At 46.3% G+C, this 17296-nt stretch overlaps 1 protein-coding gene across 5 annotated transcripts in view; it reads left to right on the top strand.

The window, feature by feature from the left end:
• Positions 1–25: 25 nt before the first annotated feature.
• Rab3ip (RAB3A interacting protein) overlaps positions 26–17296 on the top strand; it is a 46078-nt gene continuing 28807 nt past the window's right edge. For 2 of the 5 annotated variants that reach the window (XM_085843183.1, XM_085843184.1), the window contains exons 1-2: positions 11759–12039; positions 13532–13787. In XM_085843183.1, coding sequence (XP_085699309.1) covers positions 11789–12039; positions 13532–13787 — 507 coding nt within the window. In that variant the 5' untranslated portion in view covers positions 11759–11788. Of the gene's footprint in view, positions 184–11640; positions 11663–11758; positions 12040–13531; positions 13788–17296 lie in introns of those variants that run through there. The other 3 variants (XM_021173888.3, XM_021173891.3, XM_085843182.1) reach the window with 3 other exon arrangements.

Below are 17296 nucleotides of genomic sequence, written 5' to 3'. Positions count from 1 at the left end.
CGGCGCTCGGCGCAGGCGCAGTCGGCTCTCCCTCCCTCGGCTCCCATCACAGAGCGCCAGCCGCGGCGGAGAGGAGCGGCGTCTGTCCGCCGCCGTCCTCCGCATCTCCCGAGCCGGGCACGCGCACCCTGCGGCTCTGCGAGCGCTGCCGAGCGCGGGCGGCGGCCGCGGCGGATCCGGCAGGTGAGTGCGGCGGCGGGAGGGAGAGGCGGGCGGCGTGAGCACCGCCCCCTCGGCGCCTCGCCTCGCGCCTTCGTCCCGCCGGCCCGGAGCGCGGCCGGGCAGGTGCAGGAGGCGGCCGGGAGGGCGCGGACCGCGCCCGCCCGTCCGCCCGCCCGCCCGCTGCGGAGCCCCGGGGACCCGGAGGGCGGCGGCTCCGGCGCTCACCTGGCGGCCCGCGCGGCCTCGGTCGCGGAGTTGCTTAAGTCGCGGGCGGCGCGGTTGGCTGTGGATGTGCGGGGGTCGCCGGTTCCCGGGGTCTTCCCCGCCGCGCTCGGCCGGGCCTGACTTCGGGAATCGGGACCCCGGGAGTGGGAGAACAGCGGTTCCCCCTGCGTGGGCCGCTCGCCCCCCGCCGCCCGCGGAATAGCGAGGCTGGGGAGAGGATGGTGCCGGGTGAACGCTGCAGCACGCGAAGAGTTGCCAGTTGTTGGGGATTAAAAACATCGATCCGTAATGGCTGGCTGGAGCACTCTGCTCCGAGTTAGAGCCGGTGCCCCAGAGGCGCTTTAGTTTCAAGGAAATGTTGCCTGTTCCCAGCCTACCTGTTTAGACACTCCTCCGTGTCCCCCGTGTCAAGGGAAAGAGCCCTGTGATCTTTTGGCTCTGGAATGATTGCATAATTGGAGGAGAGGCCGATAAGAGGATTAAAACAAACCGTTCTATTGTAAACCTCTTGAAAGACCCGGTTTCTGTCCATTACACTGTTCTTAAGTTTTTGTTTCTAAACAATGATTCGAGAGGAAAAGGAGGCAGAGTAGGTATGCAGCCCATCGTTGTAAATATTTGATACTGTTAAATATTTCACCAGTTTTATGGGGCCTTGTTCAGTTAGCATGTGTTATTTATTTACCAGGACTGTGCGTTTTCAGAGGACTTTTCATGTTTGAATAGACACTACATTCTGAATCTACTCCTCAAGGCCCTAGGGGAATGAATATATTAACTGGAACTTAACAGTTACACAGATTTACTCAGCAATGCATTCTTAACTATAAGGACAGACAGACGTCTTTCAACTTTTTTCTCTTTCCGGTCCAAGGATGTTTTGAATTAATGCCTACTTTTGTGAATGAGCTGCTTGATGAAACGCCTCATTGCTTACATAGCAAGTCATCTGTGCTAGCGAATGATTCTCACCTTCCACGGCCTGGTTGATGTTCAGTTTCTTTGTGGAGCTTTGATGTCTCTGTTTAAATGCAGCTGCGCTTTTGAATCAGTGTAATTCTATACTCTGAGACATATTCTTTGCCTCAGAGTTTCTTTATGCCTCTACCCTGCGGTATACGTGGATGCCCTACAAATATTTTTTTTTAATGGAAAAACTACTGGGACTTGCCCACCCCTCATATTTTTCCGTGGCAGAATGGAAGCTTGGATATAACGTTAGTTTTGTATATATTGTATGGGTTAGATAACCCATGCTTTTCTGCTGAGCAGGTCTCACAGAGGCTTAGCTCTAACGAAAACAGCCTAACTTTCAGAACCATCTCTCACCAAGCATGCGACCTCGAGTAAATAATTTATTTATTTATTTAATTTTTTTTTAGTTTTTCGAGACAGGGTGAGTAAATAATTTATTGAGCATACTCTGTAGAAACACATTCAAATGTCAGCAGTTGCTCCTTTAGTAGTTGTGGGTTGTTTCAACCCAACATGAACTTTATTTATTTATTTATTTTTTTTAAAGATTTATTTATTATTATATGTAAGTACACTGTAGTTGTCTTCAGACACACCAGAAGAGGGCATCAGATCTCATTATGGATGGTTGTGAGCCACCATGTGGTTGCTGGGATTTGAACTCAGGACCTCTGGAAGAGCAGTCAGTGCTCTTAACCGCTGAGCCATCTCTCCAGCCCCCAACATGAACTTTATAAAGGTGGGATATGAGTTTAACTGGAAATTCTGTTGAGATGGGGCATGGGGGGGTGCTGCAGGGTGGGGGAAGAAGCAAGAAGTGTTAGCTTGACTGTGGCCTGGGCACTGGGCTGGTGGGCTTGTTGTTTGAGGCTACTTTGGCTTGTTGGTCCTCAGGCCATTTTTTAGGTCATAGATAGCTTTATCAGATTTTTCAAACCCGGAAACCGAAGTGCAGAAAATCAAAATAACTTGCTCGAAGTACATGGCTGTCATTTATAGTGGCTGATCGAAAAGCCAGTATTAAAAATTATTTGAGAACCTCAAATGGAGATTTAAACTCTGTTGTTCCTTATGCTACTGGTCTATGCTTTCTGAAAAAAGAGCTTTGCATTTAGAGGGCATGCCAGTGGAAGGTGTTGCCATTTGTGTGTCTGATTAAAAACTACCCCAAGTGTCCCGATGGTGACATCCCTGTTGCCACTGTTAAACTGAGTTCGAAGTCCTGATCTAAGCTTGCCCCAGCTCATGTACCCTCACCAACCAAGAGATAGGTCATTTATATCCCCTTGCTTTTCATAGCTAAGGGAATTGATACACGAGTGATTGTGTAGCTTAGCCAGGATCGGATAGCTGGCAGGTCGATTAGAAGTCAGGCAGCTTCGGTAACAGGGCTTCAACTGTCATAAACCCACGGCTTCTTGTGGTATAGGTTGTGACGCCGACGTTGTTTGCTCTTAGTCACGACGTCCGACCAGTTCATGCTTGAAGGATTGCCTGGTCTTAATTACTGCTCTGCCACTTCATCTGTAGGTCGTAATGCTGAAAAATTGCTTTTAATTTAGCTTTTATGAGATAGTTCTATTGAGTGTAATATGTAATTCTTATGTCACCAGAGGGTTTTAAATAAAATATTCAGTGAGTATCTACTTTGCAAGCCAGCGGGGGTTAAAGGAAGCTATAAAAAGTTGAAGGTAGGAACTTACGATACTCTTATATACTATATAATATGTTCCTCAAAGCTTAGAGGGACCTGGGATATAGCTCAGGGTAGAGGGGATTGCTTAGCTTACTTAGCCTGTGAGACTACAAGCTCAGTCAGTCTCTAGGATGCAAAAAGCAACAGCCTCTACCAAAACAACAGAAACAATTTAGGAGGATATGTGTGTGTGTGTGTGAACATGTACATATGTATATATATATGTCATATGTATGTGAAAATCTACGTATACATTTTGTTGAGTATTCAAAGATCTATAGGTACTTGGGTACTGGGGTGGAAGCAGAGATAAACAGTAGGCACGGGTGTGTGTGAAGGTAAGGACAGTAGGCACGGGTGTGTGTGAGGTAAGGACAGTAGGCACGGGTGTGTGTGAAGGTAAGGACAGTAGGCACGGGTGTGTGTGAGGTAAGGACAGTAGGCACGGGTGTGTGTGAAGGTAAGGACAGTAGGCACGGGTGTGTGTGAGGTAAGGACAGTAGGCACGGGTGTGTGTGAAGGTAAGGACAGTAGGCATGGGTGTGTGTGAGGTAAGGACAGTAGGCACGGGTGTGTGTGAAGGTAAGGACAGTAGGCACGGGTGTGTGTGAGGTAGGCACGGGTGTGTGTGAAGGTAAGGACAGTAGGCACGGGTGTGTGTGAGGTAGGCACGGGTGTGTGTGAGGTAGGCACGGGTGTGTGTGAGGTAGGCATGGGTGTGTGTGAGGTAGGCACGGGTGTGTGTGAGGTAGGCACGGGTGTGTGTGAGGTAGGCACGGGTGTGTGTGAGGTAAGGACAGTAGGAAGTTATAAGAATATTGTTCTTGAAGATACATTTTAAGCAAAACATTTGGCCAGTACAATGCAGGTCAACAAATTTCACTACTGTATCTACTTGATACCTTAAAAGTCAAACCTCAGGGTTTGGGATAACTCATTTAACTAGTGTCTCCTTTGCTGCAGTGTTCTCTTTAACTCCCACCCCTAACCCTCACTCCACCAGGCTAGAGCCCAGGCTTCTTTTATTCTGTAACCTTCCTTCTTCCCTCGCTTATATAATGCTGAAAGCTTACTTTTACTGTACCCTTTTATGTATTAATTTTGATATTTGTGCTACATTTATATTTTTACTTCTTTTTCTTTATTTGTTTTAGTTTCTTTGAGACAGGGTTTCCGTGTGCAGCCTTGGATGTCCTGGGCCTGGCTTTGTAGACCAGGCACAGAGATCGGCCTGCCTCAGTCTCGGGAGCGTTGTGAGCTGGATGCATGCTTGGGCGGGCAGTTGTCTGAGCTCCTGGACAGCAGCAGGTTTCACTTTATCTTACCTCAGTTTATAGCTTAGCACTGGGCTTGGTATCCAGGAGGGACTGTGCTGGGAAATCCACTGAGATTGAGCTAACAGCAGAGGTTGAAGTGTTGGGAATGAGAGCTGAGGGGACTTCGGGAAATACGGACTTGAGTAAAATCAGGCTACCATGTACTTAGTTTACACGCTGTGCCGTACACCGTCCTGCAAGGATCGTTGTGGAGAAGGCTCAGACGGTAAAACGCTTGCCCGAGTTTGAGCTCCAGAACCATGTACAAAATTGTGTATTAGTTACTTTTGCGTTGCTATGAGACCACCACCAAAGCAGCTTATAGTTGAGGTTATTTTGGGTTATAGTTCCAGCAGGCTAGGAATCCCTATTAGCAGGGACAGCATGACAGCAGGCACCAGAGCGGGGCGCTGAGATACCCCATCGTGACTATGGGCATGAAGCAGAGAGCGTGCACGGGACATAGATGAGGATGTGCGACACTAACCCCCAGCTAAGCACAGCGTCCCCCAAACGCCTGACAACCAGGTGTTCAAATAGGAGAGCCTGTGGGACATCACTCAGTCTAACCACCGTAGGTTTGGTCTGGTGGCTGCACTTGGGGGTCCCAGTATCGGGGAGGCTGAAATAGGCAAACCTGAAGCTTGCCATTCTGCCTAGTCTAGCATAATTGATGAGCGCCAGCCAGTGTGTGTGTATGTGAGAGAGAGAGAGAGAGTGTGTGTGTGTCAGTCCTCTGGTCCCCATATGCACAGGGACACACACACACATACACACATTATGGCAACTCTAATGGCAAAAAATGTCAACTAAGTAGTAAATTCAGGAAGACATGAGCATAGCACCCAAGAACAGGGAAGGGAGAGAGAAAGGACACAAAACAGCGGTGACCAGCGGTGGGGTCAGCCACGATTCTGCTGTTCCTGTCTCTCAGGCTTTCTACATTAACTGTGTTTTTAATGTAGCGGAGTCAGTTAGAAGCAGACACACTGAGGGCTTTCATCTTCTTATTTGCTGACTATTTGATCTTGACTACTGAGTGTCTCTGAGTCTGTTTCTGTAAAATGGGGATTGAGACCATTTTAAAGGCTGCTGTGATGCTCAGCCAGACCGTGTATATATGCAGACAAAAATAAACTCTTGTTCTAGAGAGTCCCAGGATATGACCTTGACATTGATCTAACCTTTATAGTGTAGGTAGCCATTTCAGCCAGTTGCCGTTAGTTAAAGCCATTATTAGCTTGAAGTTCGTTTTCCTGTTATAGGTTGGCTATGCTTCCCAGGCTGTAGGTATGACTCTTCAGGATAAACGCAAGCAACGTTTTCATGTTAAGTGAACCGTGTAGCGGTCTGCCCCTTCGCTGCCCACCCTGCTTGGTCGGCTTCTGTCCCTTTTCCTTTGCTGCTTATCTTCCTGTCAGGCCCTTACTCCCCGAGTGTCCTGTCTTAGTCTCTTGCCTTGTCAATCTTGTGGATTCCTACTTAGCATTTATCGTGTAAGTCATAGTTTACTCTCCTTAGAGAGATAGCTTTCCCCTTCCCCTCGTTGCCTGTGCCTGCAGGGTAGTCACTGACTCTGACAGCCACACGTCATCTGTTGAGTCTGCCCACTGCTCCATTCTTAGACCTTGGCTTCAGGATTTCCCCGCGGCTGAAGCTGGTGGCCATACTTCTGTGGATACTGGAAGTCGTTGGATGGAGGTGTTTAAGGAAGTGGACTAATAGGTGGGATTTGTAACACTTTAATTTATGACATACTCATGAAGTAGCAAAGTAATTTTTTAAAAGTCACGCTAACTTAGAAAGTCATCAGAGAATTAAAAAAAGTATCTTGCCAGGTGTGGTAGCTCACTCCTTTAATTCCAGCATTTTAGAGGCAGAGGTAGGTGTAACTCAAGTTCAAGGCCAGCTTGGTCTACATAGAAATTGTAGGTCAGCCAGGGCTACCTAGTGAGGCCTTGTCTCAAAAACAACAACAACAACAACAACAACAACAACAAAACCCAAAACAAACAACAAACAAAACAAAACGAAACAAAAACCCCAAAACGTCTGTGTGGGGTTTGGGGATATATAGCTCAGCCCTTACTGCATCTTTCAGTGGTTGGTAAATAATGAATAGAAGAAAGACGGAAGTAATACTTATAATCCCTTTTGGTGTTTTGAGGCAAGGTCTCACTCTAGCCTGGATTAGCTTGGAGTTTATGTAAACTGACCTCTGACCCCCAACTCGGGTGCTCTGACACTCTCAGGATTGTGCACACTCACATCATACATAGTTACAATAACAATATTTTTAAAAAGGTAAGGGCTGAAGAGATGGCTCAAAGGTTAAGAGCACTGGCTGCTCTTCCAGAGGTCTTGAGTTCAATTCCCAGCAACCACATGACCGTCTGTAATGAGATCTGGTGCCCTCTTCTGGCATGCAAGCATACATGCAAGAAGAACACTGTATACATAATAAATAAATCATAAAAATAAAAACCTAGAAAAAAAATTTAAAACTGAGATTGGTAGCTTTCCTGTTCAGGCACTAGTGTTTCTTCTCTGATGCCATATAACTTTTTTTTTTTTTTTTTAACCTCTGAAGTGTAGTTCTTGTAACAAGTTTTATAATTAGAGAATCAAATTAATTTTCAGATATACGGAGTTGGATTGGGAATGTAGTTCTTTCTCCACTTCTCACTTGTCAAGAGAAGTCAGATCAGGAAAACACTGTTAATGGGAAAGTGATTTTTTTTCTTAATTTCATGTGGATTATTAATATGTATCAAGTTTGTAGCTGCCATTTAAATCATCTATATGTATTTATTGATGTACTCAGATACAGATATCTTTTTAAAGACTAGGTTTTCTTATGTCGCCCAGGATGGCCTCAAAGCAGATGTCCTCCAGCTTTAGCTAGAATGGTGAGGTCACAGGCGTGTGTTAGCATGCCCAACTTCTAAGATGCTTCATGGAGAATAGTTTACCAATAGCTTATCCGGATGATTTCAGTTATCTTAGTGATACTTTGGTTTTCTCTTCAAGTGTGAATTTTACGTAGGAAAATGTCGTTTTCATAAGAAGTTTGGCTTTTGCTAGGCATCAGTAGTTAATACATGGGACTTTCTTCATATCCCTGCTTACTTTTGGTAGAGGCTGGCTGCTGCTTCTGGTATGAGAATACAGTCTTCTAGGAGGAAACACAGTACCACCGAGAGTGTATTAGTGGGGCTGGAGAGATGGCTCAGTGGTTAAGACTGCTCTTCTAGAGGTCCTGAGTTCAATTCCCAGCAACACATGGTGGCTTACAACCATCTGTAATGGGATCTGATGCCCTCTTCTGGTGTGTCTGAAGAGTGCAATGGTGTACTCACATACATAATATAAATAAGTCTTTTTTTTAAGAGCGTATTAGTGCTCAGAACATACTGTTCTGACCAGTTTTTCCTTGGTTAGAAGTCAGCTTTGGTCTGCCTGCATGCCTATGTGCCACAGGCATGCAGTACCCTCTGAGGCCAGAAGGTGGCATCAGAGCTCCTGGAACGAGTTACAGGTGGTTGTAGGCACCATGTGGGTGTTTGAAACCAGACCCAGGTCCCCTGCAAAGGCAGCAGGTCCTCTCTATCCCAGAGCTAAGTTAACCTTAAGGAGACTTGACTTTAGACACTGTCGCGGTGTATCAGCAGAGCAGAAGCATCGCAGGCAGACACACTCCTCAGGGTGGCTTTTCAGTTTTCCTCCCTTTAGGTGAAACCAGGGTAGAGGTGTGCGATCCTGGCATGCATGGATTGTTCTGGGAATTTAACAAGCAGAGTCAGTGCCCTTCTCTGTGTCTTACGTGGATACATTGGTTTCTCATGAGTGCCGAGGCCATACCTCGGACACCTGAGCATCCTTTGTCTTTCTGTGGTTGTTCTTAGTGGGGCTGGGGTGGAGGATGGCTTTACTCTTAATGCCTTTACTCCGAATGCCTTGGTTTCTTTGTCCTTCCTGTTCTTTCTTCTCCCAACCCTGTGTGTGTGTGTGTGTGTGTGTGGCCAGAAGTTGATCTTGGATGTAGCTCAGGTACCATCCACCCTGTCCTTTAAAACAGGGTCTCTCATTAGTTTGGAGTCACCCTGCAGGCTAGGCTGGCTGCCTGGGATGAGAGTTGAGGGAGCCCCCCAGGGCAGAGCTCTGGGGAGTCCTCTTGTCTCCCTCCTGGTTCCCACCTTTGTGGGATTACAAGCACCCCAGTACATCCCACTGTTCCCATGGAGTCTGGGACCAAGCTCTTTACTGACTGAGCCTTTGCCTGCCCTGCTTTCTGTGTCTTCTGTGACATTTAGGAAACACCAAAGACGCACTGGGATCAATTCATTATTTTTAAAATTGGTAAATAAAAGGGAAAATCAATTCATCCTTGCATTCTGGTATGTAATACATCTGGTTAGGTCATGAGGGAAATATATATATAAAAAACCACCTTAGTAAATATAAATTCACTGGACCTAGACAAGGCTCACAGTAGCTACTGAGATCACAACAGGGACAAGGGCATCAGGGCCTTTAGTCAGTGAGCGGCAATGTAGTTCTGAAACCCACTAGCAGATCTACTGCAGGAGGGCAGAACTGGAGTTCGTCATTTAAGGACTCCGTAAGATTCAACTTTTTTGATTTTGTATTTTTACTAAACCCTTGTCATATCTACAAACGTCTTGGTCACAAGTGACGTTAAGATAACTTACGCGCTTGGTTTTGTATGTGTAGTAGTTTTAGAATAAAAGCATCAGTATTACTGTTGACCTGACCACTGGGGACAGCGGTGACGCTTTCACTGCCTCCGTCCTTAGGCAGCATTGTTAGGGTTTACTTACCTTATTGTTTTAGCGTCACATAAGGTACTTACGTTTTCCTGATTAAGCTACCATCTTTATGTTAGGCATTTTTACTTCCAGAGATTAAAAAATTAATATTCATATGGTTTCCTGTAATTGTAATTTTTTTCAAACCTTTTTTTTTTTAATGATGGTACTTAAACACCTTAACCTCCCTTCTAGCCCACCACCTACCTAAGTAGTGGGAAAGAAAGGAAATGGGGGAAGTGGACCTGTTTAGAAAGGTTCTTTGGAGCAACTCCGTCTGTGATGTCTGGAAATTGGCAGCAGTTCAGCTCACAGGTTAGCAGGCAGGGGCAGCTCGATCCACTCACAAACACCTCACAGATACATCAGCAGTCCAGGATCTATCTGCCTCGAGTCGGGATAGCACACAGGAGTCGTCAGTGGTGGCAGAGACAGCCAGGCCTCAGCTGTTCTCAGCTGTGCCTCCCGATCAGCGACAACTCAGGACCCACAGGTGCTGCACAGCTAGCTGTACCAGCAAGCCAAGCTCTGTCTCGGGTCACTCCGTGGAGTCCTATTTATACCCTCCAAACATCATGTGTCCTCCACATGCCTTCCCATGGCACTGTGCATCCAATCAGCCCGAGTCTGTGGAAGTGGCAAGAAACTGCAGCACACCACCAGAAGGTTTGTGGTACGTTTCTCTCTGTAGAGTCCTGACAAATGCAGCTCAACTACACAATGCAAGGCAGACCAATATATGTATGTTGCCATCAAAGAATCCTTCGTCACATGTCCTTTAATGTGCTTGCTTTAGCAGAACGTCCTCTCTGCAGCGTCTGCTTCAGCGAAAGGTTCCTTCTCATGTCTCTGAGTCTTTCACACCCATGTCCACTTTAAGGAAATGTTCCTTCATGTGTTTGCCCCAGCAGAGCATCATACAACTGACTTTCCAAAGATCCCTCACGTTTCCAGTTACAGTTCTAACCTGTAGAAAACCAGTGAGAGAAGCCTGGCCCCATGCCCTCCGCTCTGCCTGGCTTTCCCTCCCACTAGAGAGAATGCTTTTGGTTGTGTTTTTAGTGTAACCCTCCAGTTCTGACTACACATGTGTGTTACAGTGTATGTGTGTACGCTGTAATACAGTTACATATAGTTCATGTACAGTTATAAGTTTGTGCTTTTCTCCCTACCCTAGATTTAGAAGCACAATAAATATTTTGTATTGAATTAAACTTTGAGGACTGAAATTGCCATTTGCTGTTAATAAATGTTTTATTAGTAAATTTACTTACTTTGAAGTTGGGCATATATAGATTTAGTTGGTAAAATTCTGGTTGTTCACACATGACCATGTACTAATCTGTAATTTTGAGAGAGTGTCAGTATTGTGTCTACCGTCTTCTTTCAGGACTTTCTATACTCTTTTTTTTATCCTCTACTGGATATCTTTTAAGGCTTTTTATTGGCGATGGGGGATAATTCAAGTTTTCAGTTTACAAGTGTGTGAATGTTTTTTGTGTTTTGTGGAAGAAGGGATGTGCGCAGCTGGTACTTGGGTTTGAAGCTCAGAGCAGAATCATTCACAGTCATCCAAGAGCTGCTGTAGGAGGACTGGAGGGGAGCCTGGACTTTTTCCCCTGTAGGGAAAAAACACCAAAGATTGGTTTACAAGACTCCTAGCGTTACTACTAAGAGAGCAACTTGAGAGAGACAAGTCTTATATTTTATGTATAAACTTTGCAAAATTATTGGACAACGCCGTACAAAGTAATTTCCTGCTGATGTAGAAATCAAAGTGTACTTGTAATTAACGGCTGAGGAGTAAATGTCTCGGAGGAGCAGGGTACTCTGAGGGCCGTGCGGGACTGTCTTCTTCAGTGCTCGCCCACCACAGGCTGAAGATCTTGATCAGGATTTTATGATTAGCTGGACTTGGCTGCGTATATGTCCATGTGTCTGTGTAAACATTCACAGGGGCTCAGAAATGTTAACACCTGGTCATGAGGGCTGCCTCAGAGCAGCTCTGGGAAGTTCTTATGGAATCTGAAATGTTTTCAAGACGAAAACCATTATCTTCACTGTTGTTTCTGCTGTTTCTAACCAAGATTATAGATGAAATATATAGATATAAGAAATTAAGAAGCCTTTTCTTCCCTCTCATGCCTTTGAATTGTACCGACTGAGACAACATTTCTGCATTTCCACATCTTTCCCAAGTTACTTCTGGGTAGTATTTTACCACAAGATCACTTTGTAAATGTTAAGCAGTTAGACGTTTTGTTGTTGTTTGTTGTTTTAACTGTATTTTTTTTTTAAAGATTTATTTATTTATTGTACCAGAAGAGGGCATCAGATCTCATTACGGGTGGTTGTGAGCCACCATGTGGTTGCTGGGATTTGAACTTCGGACCTCCGGAAGAGCAGTTGGGTGCTCTAACCCACTGAGCCATCTCACCAGCCCTTAACTGTATTTTATTGTAAGCTCATGCTTTATACGGATTGTTTTACAGCCTATGTATTTTGATTTTGTTTGAAGTAAGTCCCTAGAAATAACCATGGTCTTTTGTGTTTAGCTTAGGTTGTCCTATGATGAAGCCTTTGCTATGGCTAACGACCCCTTGGAAGGCTTCCATGAAGTGAACCTTGCTTCGCCTACTTCTCCAGACCTTCTTGGTGTGTGTGACCCGGGATCCCAAGAGCAGATTACCTCCCCGAGCGTCATCTACCGGCCACACCCCTCCACGTTATGCGCTGCCCCTCTCCAGGCCAATGCCTTAGATCTTTCTGATCTTCCTACACAACCTGTGTATTCATCCCCCAGGCATTTAAACTGTGCAGAAGTATCTAATATCAGGTAGGTCACCAGCACATTTACTTTGTGTTATTGTTATTTTTGCATGTCTTATTCTTTTTAGAAAATTTGGATAATACAAGTTTACGCATGTGGAGTGATGCATTTTAATCCTTAGACCAGGAATTGGCAAGTTTATGCAGATGACCAGACCAAAACATGCTTTAGGTTTAGCATGTCTCGGGATATCTGCTCACTCTGTGAGCCCCGAGATGGTGTTATTGACTCAAAATCCTGTTTCTAGTTGCGGTGCCTCAGCCCTAGCACACACCTTTGACTCCCAGTATTGGGGAAGTGCACACCTTTAATCCCAAACAAGGAAGGTGAAGTGAGTTTGTTGAAGGAAGCATCGATGTTTGAAAGTGATGTCTCATTTAGTGTCCACAAAGTGATGAATCAGAGAAAGATTTGACAGAATAGTTTGACAACTCTCAGGAGAAGAGAGAGGAGAGGGAAGCTACTTGAGGGGCAGTGGAGAGAGGAAAGGAGGCAGGTTTAATGGGACAGGTGTACAGAGACAGGTTTCAGAGAGAGAACAAGCTAGATGCAGTTGAAGACAGAACAAGATAGAGAAGGAGAAGGAGCCAGAAGATTAGAACAGATTGTCAGAGTTAGTTTGAGGCCAAGCAGAGCAATTCAGGAGTAGGCGAGAGAAGCCAGATTGAATCAGTTATCATGGAGAAGATTTTTGAGCCAGGACAGCTGAGTTAAACCAGCCAGCCAGAGTTCAGAAAGGGTGAGCTTATTCAGCAGCAAGTCTCAGAGGCTGAAACATTCTAGGCCTAGGTTAGATTGTACGGAAGCTAGAAGCTTCCGGGACTAGGCCTAGGTTAGCAGTCTGAGGCAGTAAGCCTCAGAGACGACATGTACTTTAGGCAAATAAAAGTTATTTTTATATTAGCAGGCCATATAGTGTTGTTTCATTTTGTTTTAAGATTTTATTTGCTTTTATGTTTTGTATATGGTTGTCTAGCTTGCGTGTGTATCAGTGCACTGCATGTGTGTGGTACCTGTAGAGGCGAGAAGAAGGCATTGAATCCCCTGGAACTGAGTCTCAGATGGCTGTCAGCCGTCATGCGGGTACTGTGTCCTCTGTAGGAACAGCCGGTACTCTTAACCACCGAGGCGCCGCCCCAGCCCTGGCCATACAGGCTTTGTCCCAATTCTTCAGCTTTACTTTTATGGTTTGCAAGCAGCCACAGGCAGTGTGTAAATGTGTAAGTATGGCTGTTCTGATACAACTTGTAGAAATTTCATACAATTTCTACAGGTCCTTCAGTGTGTCTGATTTCTAGTCATCCGTTCCTGGCTTGTGGGCCCTAGGTAAACAGAGGACACGTGATTTAACCTTGAGCCTGCAATCCTGTGCAGTGTAAGTGATAGCCATGAGCCACGTGGCTGTTGAGCTCTTGAAGTGTCGGCTATGAGGACCTGCTGTAATGAGATGTAGACTAGCTGGTTCACTGTGAAACTCCTGAGCTTTCTCTCCTTACAGCGTTCATGGTCCGGATCCAGCATCATCGGTAGCCTCTGCGGTAGCATCAGGGCTCACGAAGTTAACCTCCAGAAAGGACAGCTGTAATGCAGAAAGGGAGTTTCTGCAGGGCGCCACCATCACCGAGGCTTCTGGCAATGATGACATCTTTGGGTTGAGCACGGATAGCCTGTCCCGTTTACGAAGCCCATCTGTTCTGGAAGTTAGAGAGAAGGGCTACGAAAGGTTGAAGGAAGAACTTGCAAAAGCTCAGAGGGTAAGAAACCCACAGTGGGTGTCCTTCCATACAGTGTTAGAACTGACTGCTGGGGACGGGAGCTGTGAACAGCCTCACAGCCTTGCCTGACTCTTCTGGACACTCGGCCTCAGTGGGCAGCGTCCAGGGGTCTGCGAGGTCACCTGAGCATAGAGAAGGTGGGTGGTGTGTGTGTGTGTGGGGGCGTCTGTGAGATCACCTGAGCATAGAGAAGGTGGGTGGTGGGGGGGGCGGGGGGGGCGACTGCGAGATCACTTGAGCATAGAGAAGGTGGGCGGTGTCCAGGGGTCTGTGAGATCACCTGAGCATAGAGAAGGTGGGTGGTGGGGGGGGCGGGGGGGGGCGACTGCGAGATCACCTGAGCATAGAGAAGGTGGGCGGTGTGTGTGTGTGGGGGCGTCTGTGAGATCACCTGAGCATAGAGAAGGTGGGTGGTGTGTGTGTGTGGGGGCGTCTGTGAGATCACCTGAGCATAGAGAAGGTGGGTGGTGTGTGTGTGTGGGGGCGTCTGTGAGATCACCTGAGCATAGAGAAGGTGGGTGGTGGGGGGGGGCGGGGGGGGGGCGACTGCGAGATCACCTGAGCATAGAGAAGGTGGGCGGTGTCCAGGGGTCTGTGAGATCACCTGAGCATAGAGAAGGTGGGTGGTGTGTGTGGGGGGGGGGCGGGGGGGCGACTGCGAGATCACTTGAGCATAGAGAAGGTGGGCGGTGTCCAGGGGTCTGTGAGATCACCTGAGCATAGAGAAGGTGGGCGGTGTCCAGGGGTCTGTGAGATCACCTGAGCATAGAGAAGGTGGGTGGTGTGTGTGGGGGGGCGGGGGGGGGCGACTTCGAGATCACTTGAGCATAGAGAAGGTGGGCGGTGTCCAGGGGTCTGTGAGATCACCTGAGCATAGAGAAGGTGGGCGGTGTCCAGGGGTCTGTGAGATCACCTGAGCATAGAGAAGGTGGGTGGTGTGTGTGGGGGGGCGGGGGGGCGACTTCGAGATCACTTGAGCATAGAGAAGGTGGGCGGTGTCCAGGGGTCTGTGAGATCACCTGAGCATAGAGAAGGTGGGTGGTGTGTGTGTGTGGGGGGTGGGGAGGGCGTCTGCGAGATCACTTGAGCATAGAGAAGGTGGGCGGTGTCCGGGGGTTTGCGAGGTCACCTGAGCATAGAGAAGGTCTGCCTGGGAGTAGGAACCAGGGTCTGAGACTCTGAAGCCGTGGGCTGACTGCTGTGTGTCTTGCTTTTTCTGTTACACCATTTCATGGGTTAAATCCCACATGAACTCCACGTGGTTGAATTATGTGATTGGCTTGGGAGTCACTTCCCAAAAGGCCACCAGTCTAGGTCGTTCTCCTTGGAGGAACTGTTGCAGAAATGTCATCATTTTTTTTCTCCTGAAAATTGTGAGAATTGCCTGTATTTTATTTGGAGAATTCCCTTTCCTTAATAATTTCTATTTGTCTTCAAATTTATGGCCAGCTCACCCCCCTTGGCCCCAACAACTAAAACAGAATTGCAGAGAGAACTCTACAGCATTAAGAGACAGGGAACATAGTTATTACTTTGTGTGTGTGTGTGTGTGTGTGTGTATGCATATGTGTGTATAGGGGATGGTACGTCTGTTGTGTGTGCAGAGGCAGACGATAGCATGGGATGCTCCCTCCATCGCTCTCTGCTCCTCTGAGGTAGGGTCTCTCCTCAGACCCGCTTCCTTGTTAAGCTAGAAGCTCACAAGCACCACCTGTCCTTCTGTGTCTACTTCGCACTCCGGAGCTTCTGGGCTGTTAGAGGCTTGTGCTACGCTACGATGCTAGACACATTCACGTGTGCTGGGATCAACTCTGCCCCTCTCTGTCTGGGCTCTCAACTGTTTAGCCCTCTCTCTAGCCTAGGAAAAGCCATAAATGAACCATGCTACTTTCTCAGCCTGAAAATAAAAGTAGAGTTGAGACACAGTCAGGAGGAGACTGGGGATAGCAAAGACTGAGAGCAGAATTCGGTGACATCAACAAGAGAAATATGGAGTCTTTAAAACATCAATAAAATTGACAAACCTCCGGTAGACTGAGGAAAAAAAAAGAGACAGATTATCAATATTCAGAGTAAAATAGGTATTGCTCCTGACCCCACAGACAGCAGAGGTACAGTTTAGGAGTGATTCCATGTATATAAATTTGTCAGTTGTGTTCAAGTAATAACTTGTATTTTAAAAATTGAGAAGATAAGTCAGGCACTACCTCTTTTATGCCACGACATAGTTGAGGCCTGTGTCTACCATCTAGCTACTGTGCTGGTTCTCAAGGACACAACTTACTTTCTTTTTCATTTATTTATATTTTTCGTTCGTGCACGCTTATCTCCTAGCTCCATTGAGGGCCTCTGAAATCTTTAGTCTGTAGTATTTGGAGTTGTAGCGAAGTAACTGAAATGATTATGCTGTGTGGAGCATGTACATACTGAATTTCATTAGAGGATGAGTATAACACAGCTTTAATACCAACACGGGACTCGGCTTGAGGAGCACTTGAATATGAGAGCACTCTGGATTCTGATAACTTCCATGCCAGGGTTCTGCTGCTGACTTACTACCTCGTGCTCGTCCTTTTAACTTGTTAGTACTTTTCTGTTTAAAGTAAGCCTTGCTTCCCATCCCTTTTGCTGATATGTGCCCTTTAACTGGTATATTTAGGCTGTCTGTAATTAATACAGTATTCTTAAATTTGACTAAATCCATTGTGTTACCGATGTATGTTCCAGTTGATCTATTTTGCTCCTTTTGTGTTAATTCAGGTTTGATCATTAAGTCTGACTTTCTTTGGCTCACTGGCTAAGTAGTTGGTTTACGGCCGACAGTGAACTCCTTTAACTGGCCACGTCTGCTGCAGCGGTGCACTGCCTGTGCACAGCATGAGAGTCTTAGATGCGTGTTTTCACTTCCGGCTCTGGGCAGTGAATCTTATACACTTCCTTGCATATTTCAAATCTCACCGCAGACTTTGACCTTGCATTAAACGCTTGATTATTTTAAAGAGATTTATACATAGCTGTTGTTCCAGTGTTACTCTTTTGTTTCATGTGTGTCTAGATTTCTAACCGGCATTCTAACCCTTTCTATTTAAAGGGCACCATGACCATGGTTCCTGTCCATGTATGACGTGAGGACCTTCTTTTATATGTGAAAAGGTCCCTTTTTTACCTTAGTTCCTCCTTTCTTTGGGTTCATACTTGAAGGCTGACGTATGTATTCTCTCTCTTGAGTATTGAAGGTTTTGTTTCGTGATCTTCCGGCAGATTGATCTCCCTGGAAGTCGGGGTCACCCCTGCTGTTTGCTGCTCTGTGTGTGATGAGAGAATCTTCTGTAAGCATTTCTGCTGTGATTTTCCTTTTTAATGTAGTTTCTTTAAGGCTGTGTGGTGTCTGTGTTTGCATGCATGGATGTGTGCATATGCACATGTGCATACACACAATTAGAGTGTGCTGTGCTCTTGAATCTGTAGGGTTTTTTGTCTTCATAAAA

Source organism: Mus caroli, unplaced genomic scaffold (genome assembly GCF_978045245.1).
Source record: "Mus caroli unplaced genomic scaffold, Mus_caroli_1 scaffold_9, whole genome shotgun sequence".
NCBI classification, from domain to species: domain Eukaryota; kingdom Metazoa; phylum Chordata; class Mammalia; order Rodentia; family Muridae; genus Mus; species Mus caroli.
Note: the sequence above shows the minus strand (reverse complement) of the source record. Positions and strands in the feature narration are given on the sequence as shown.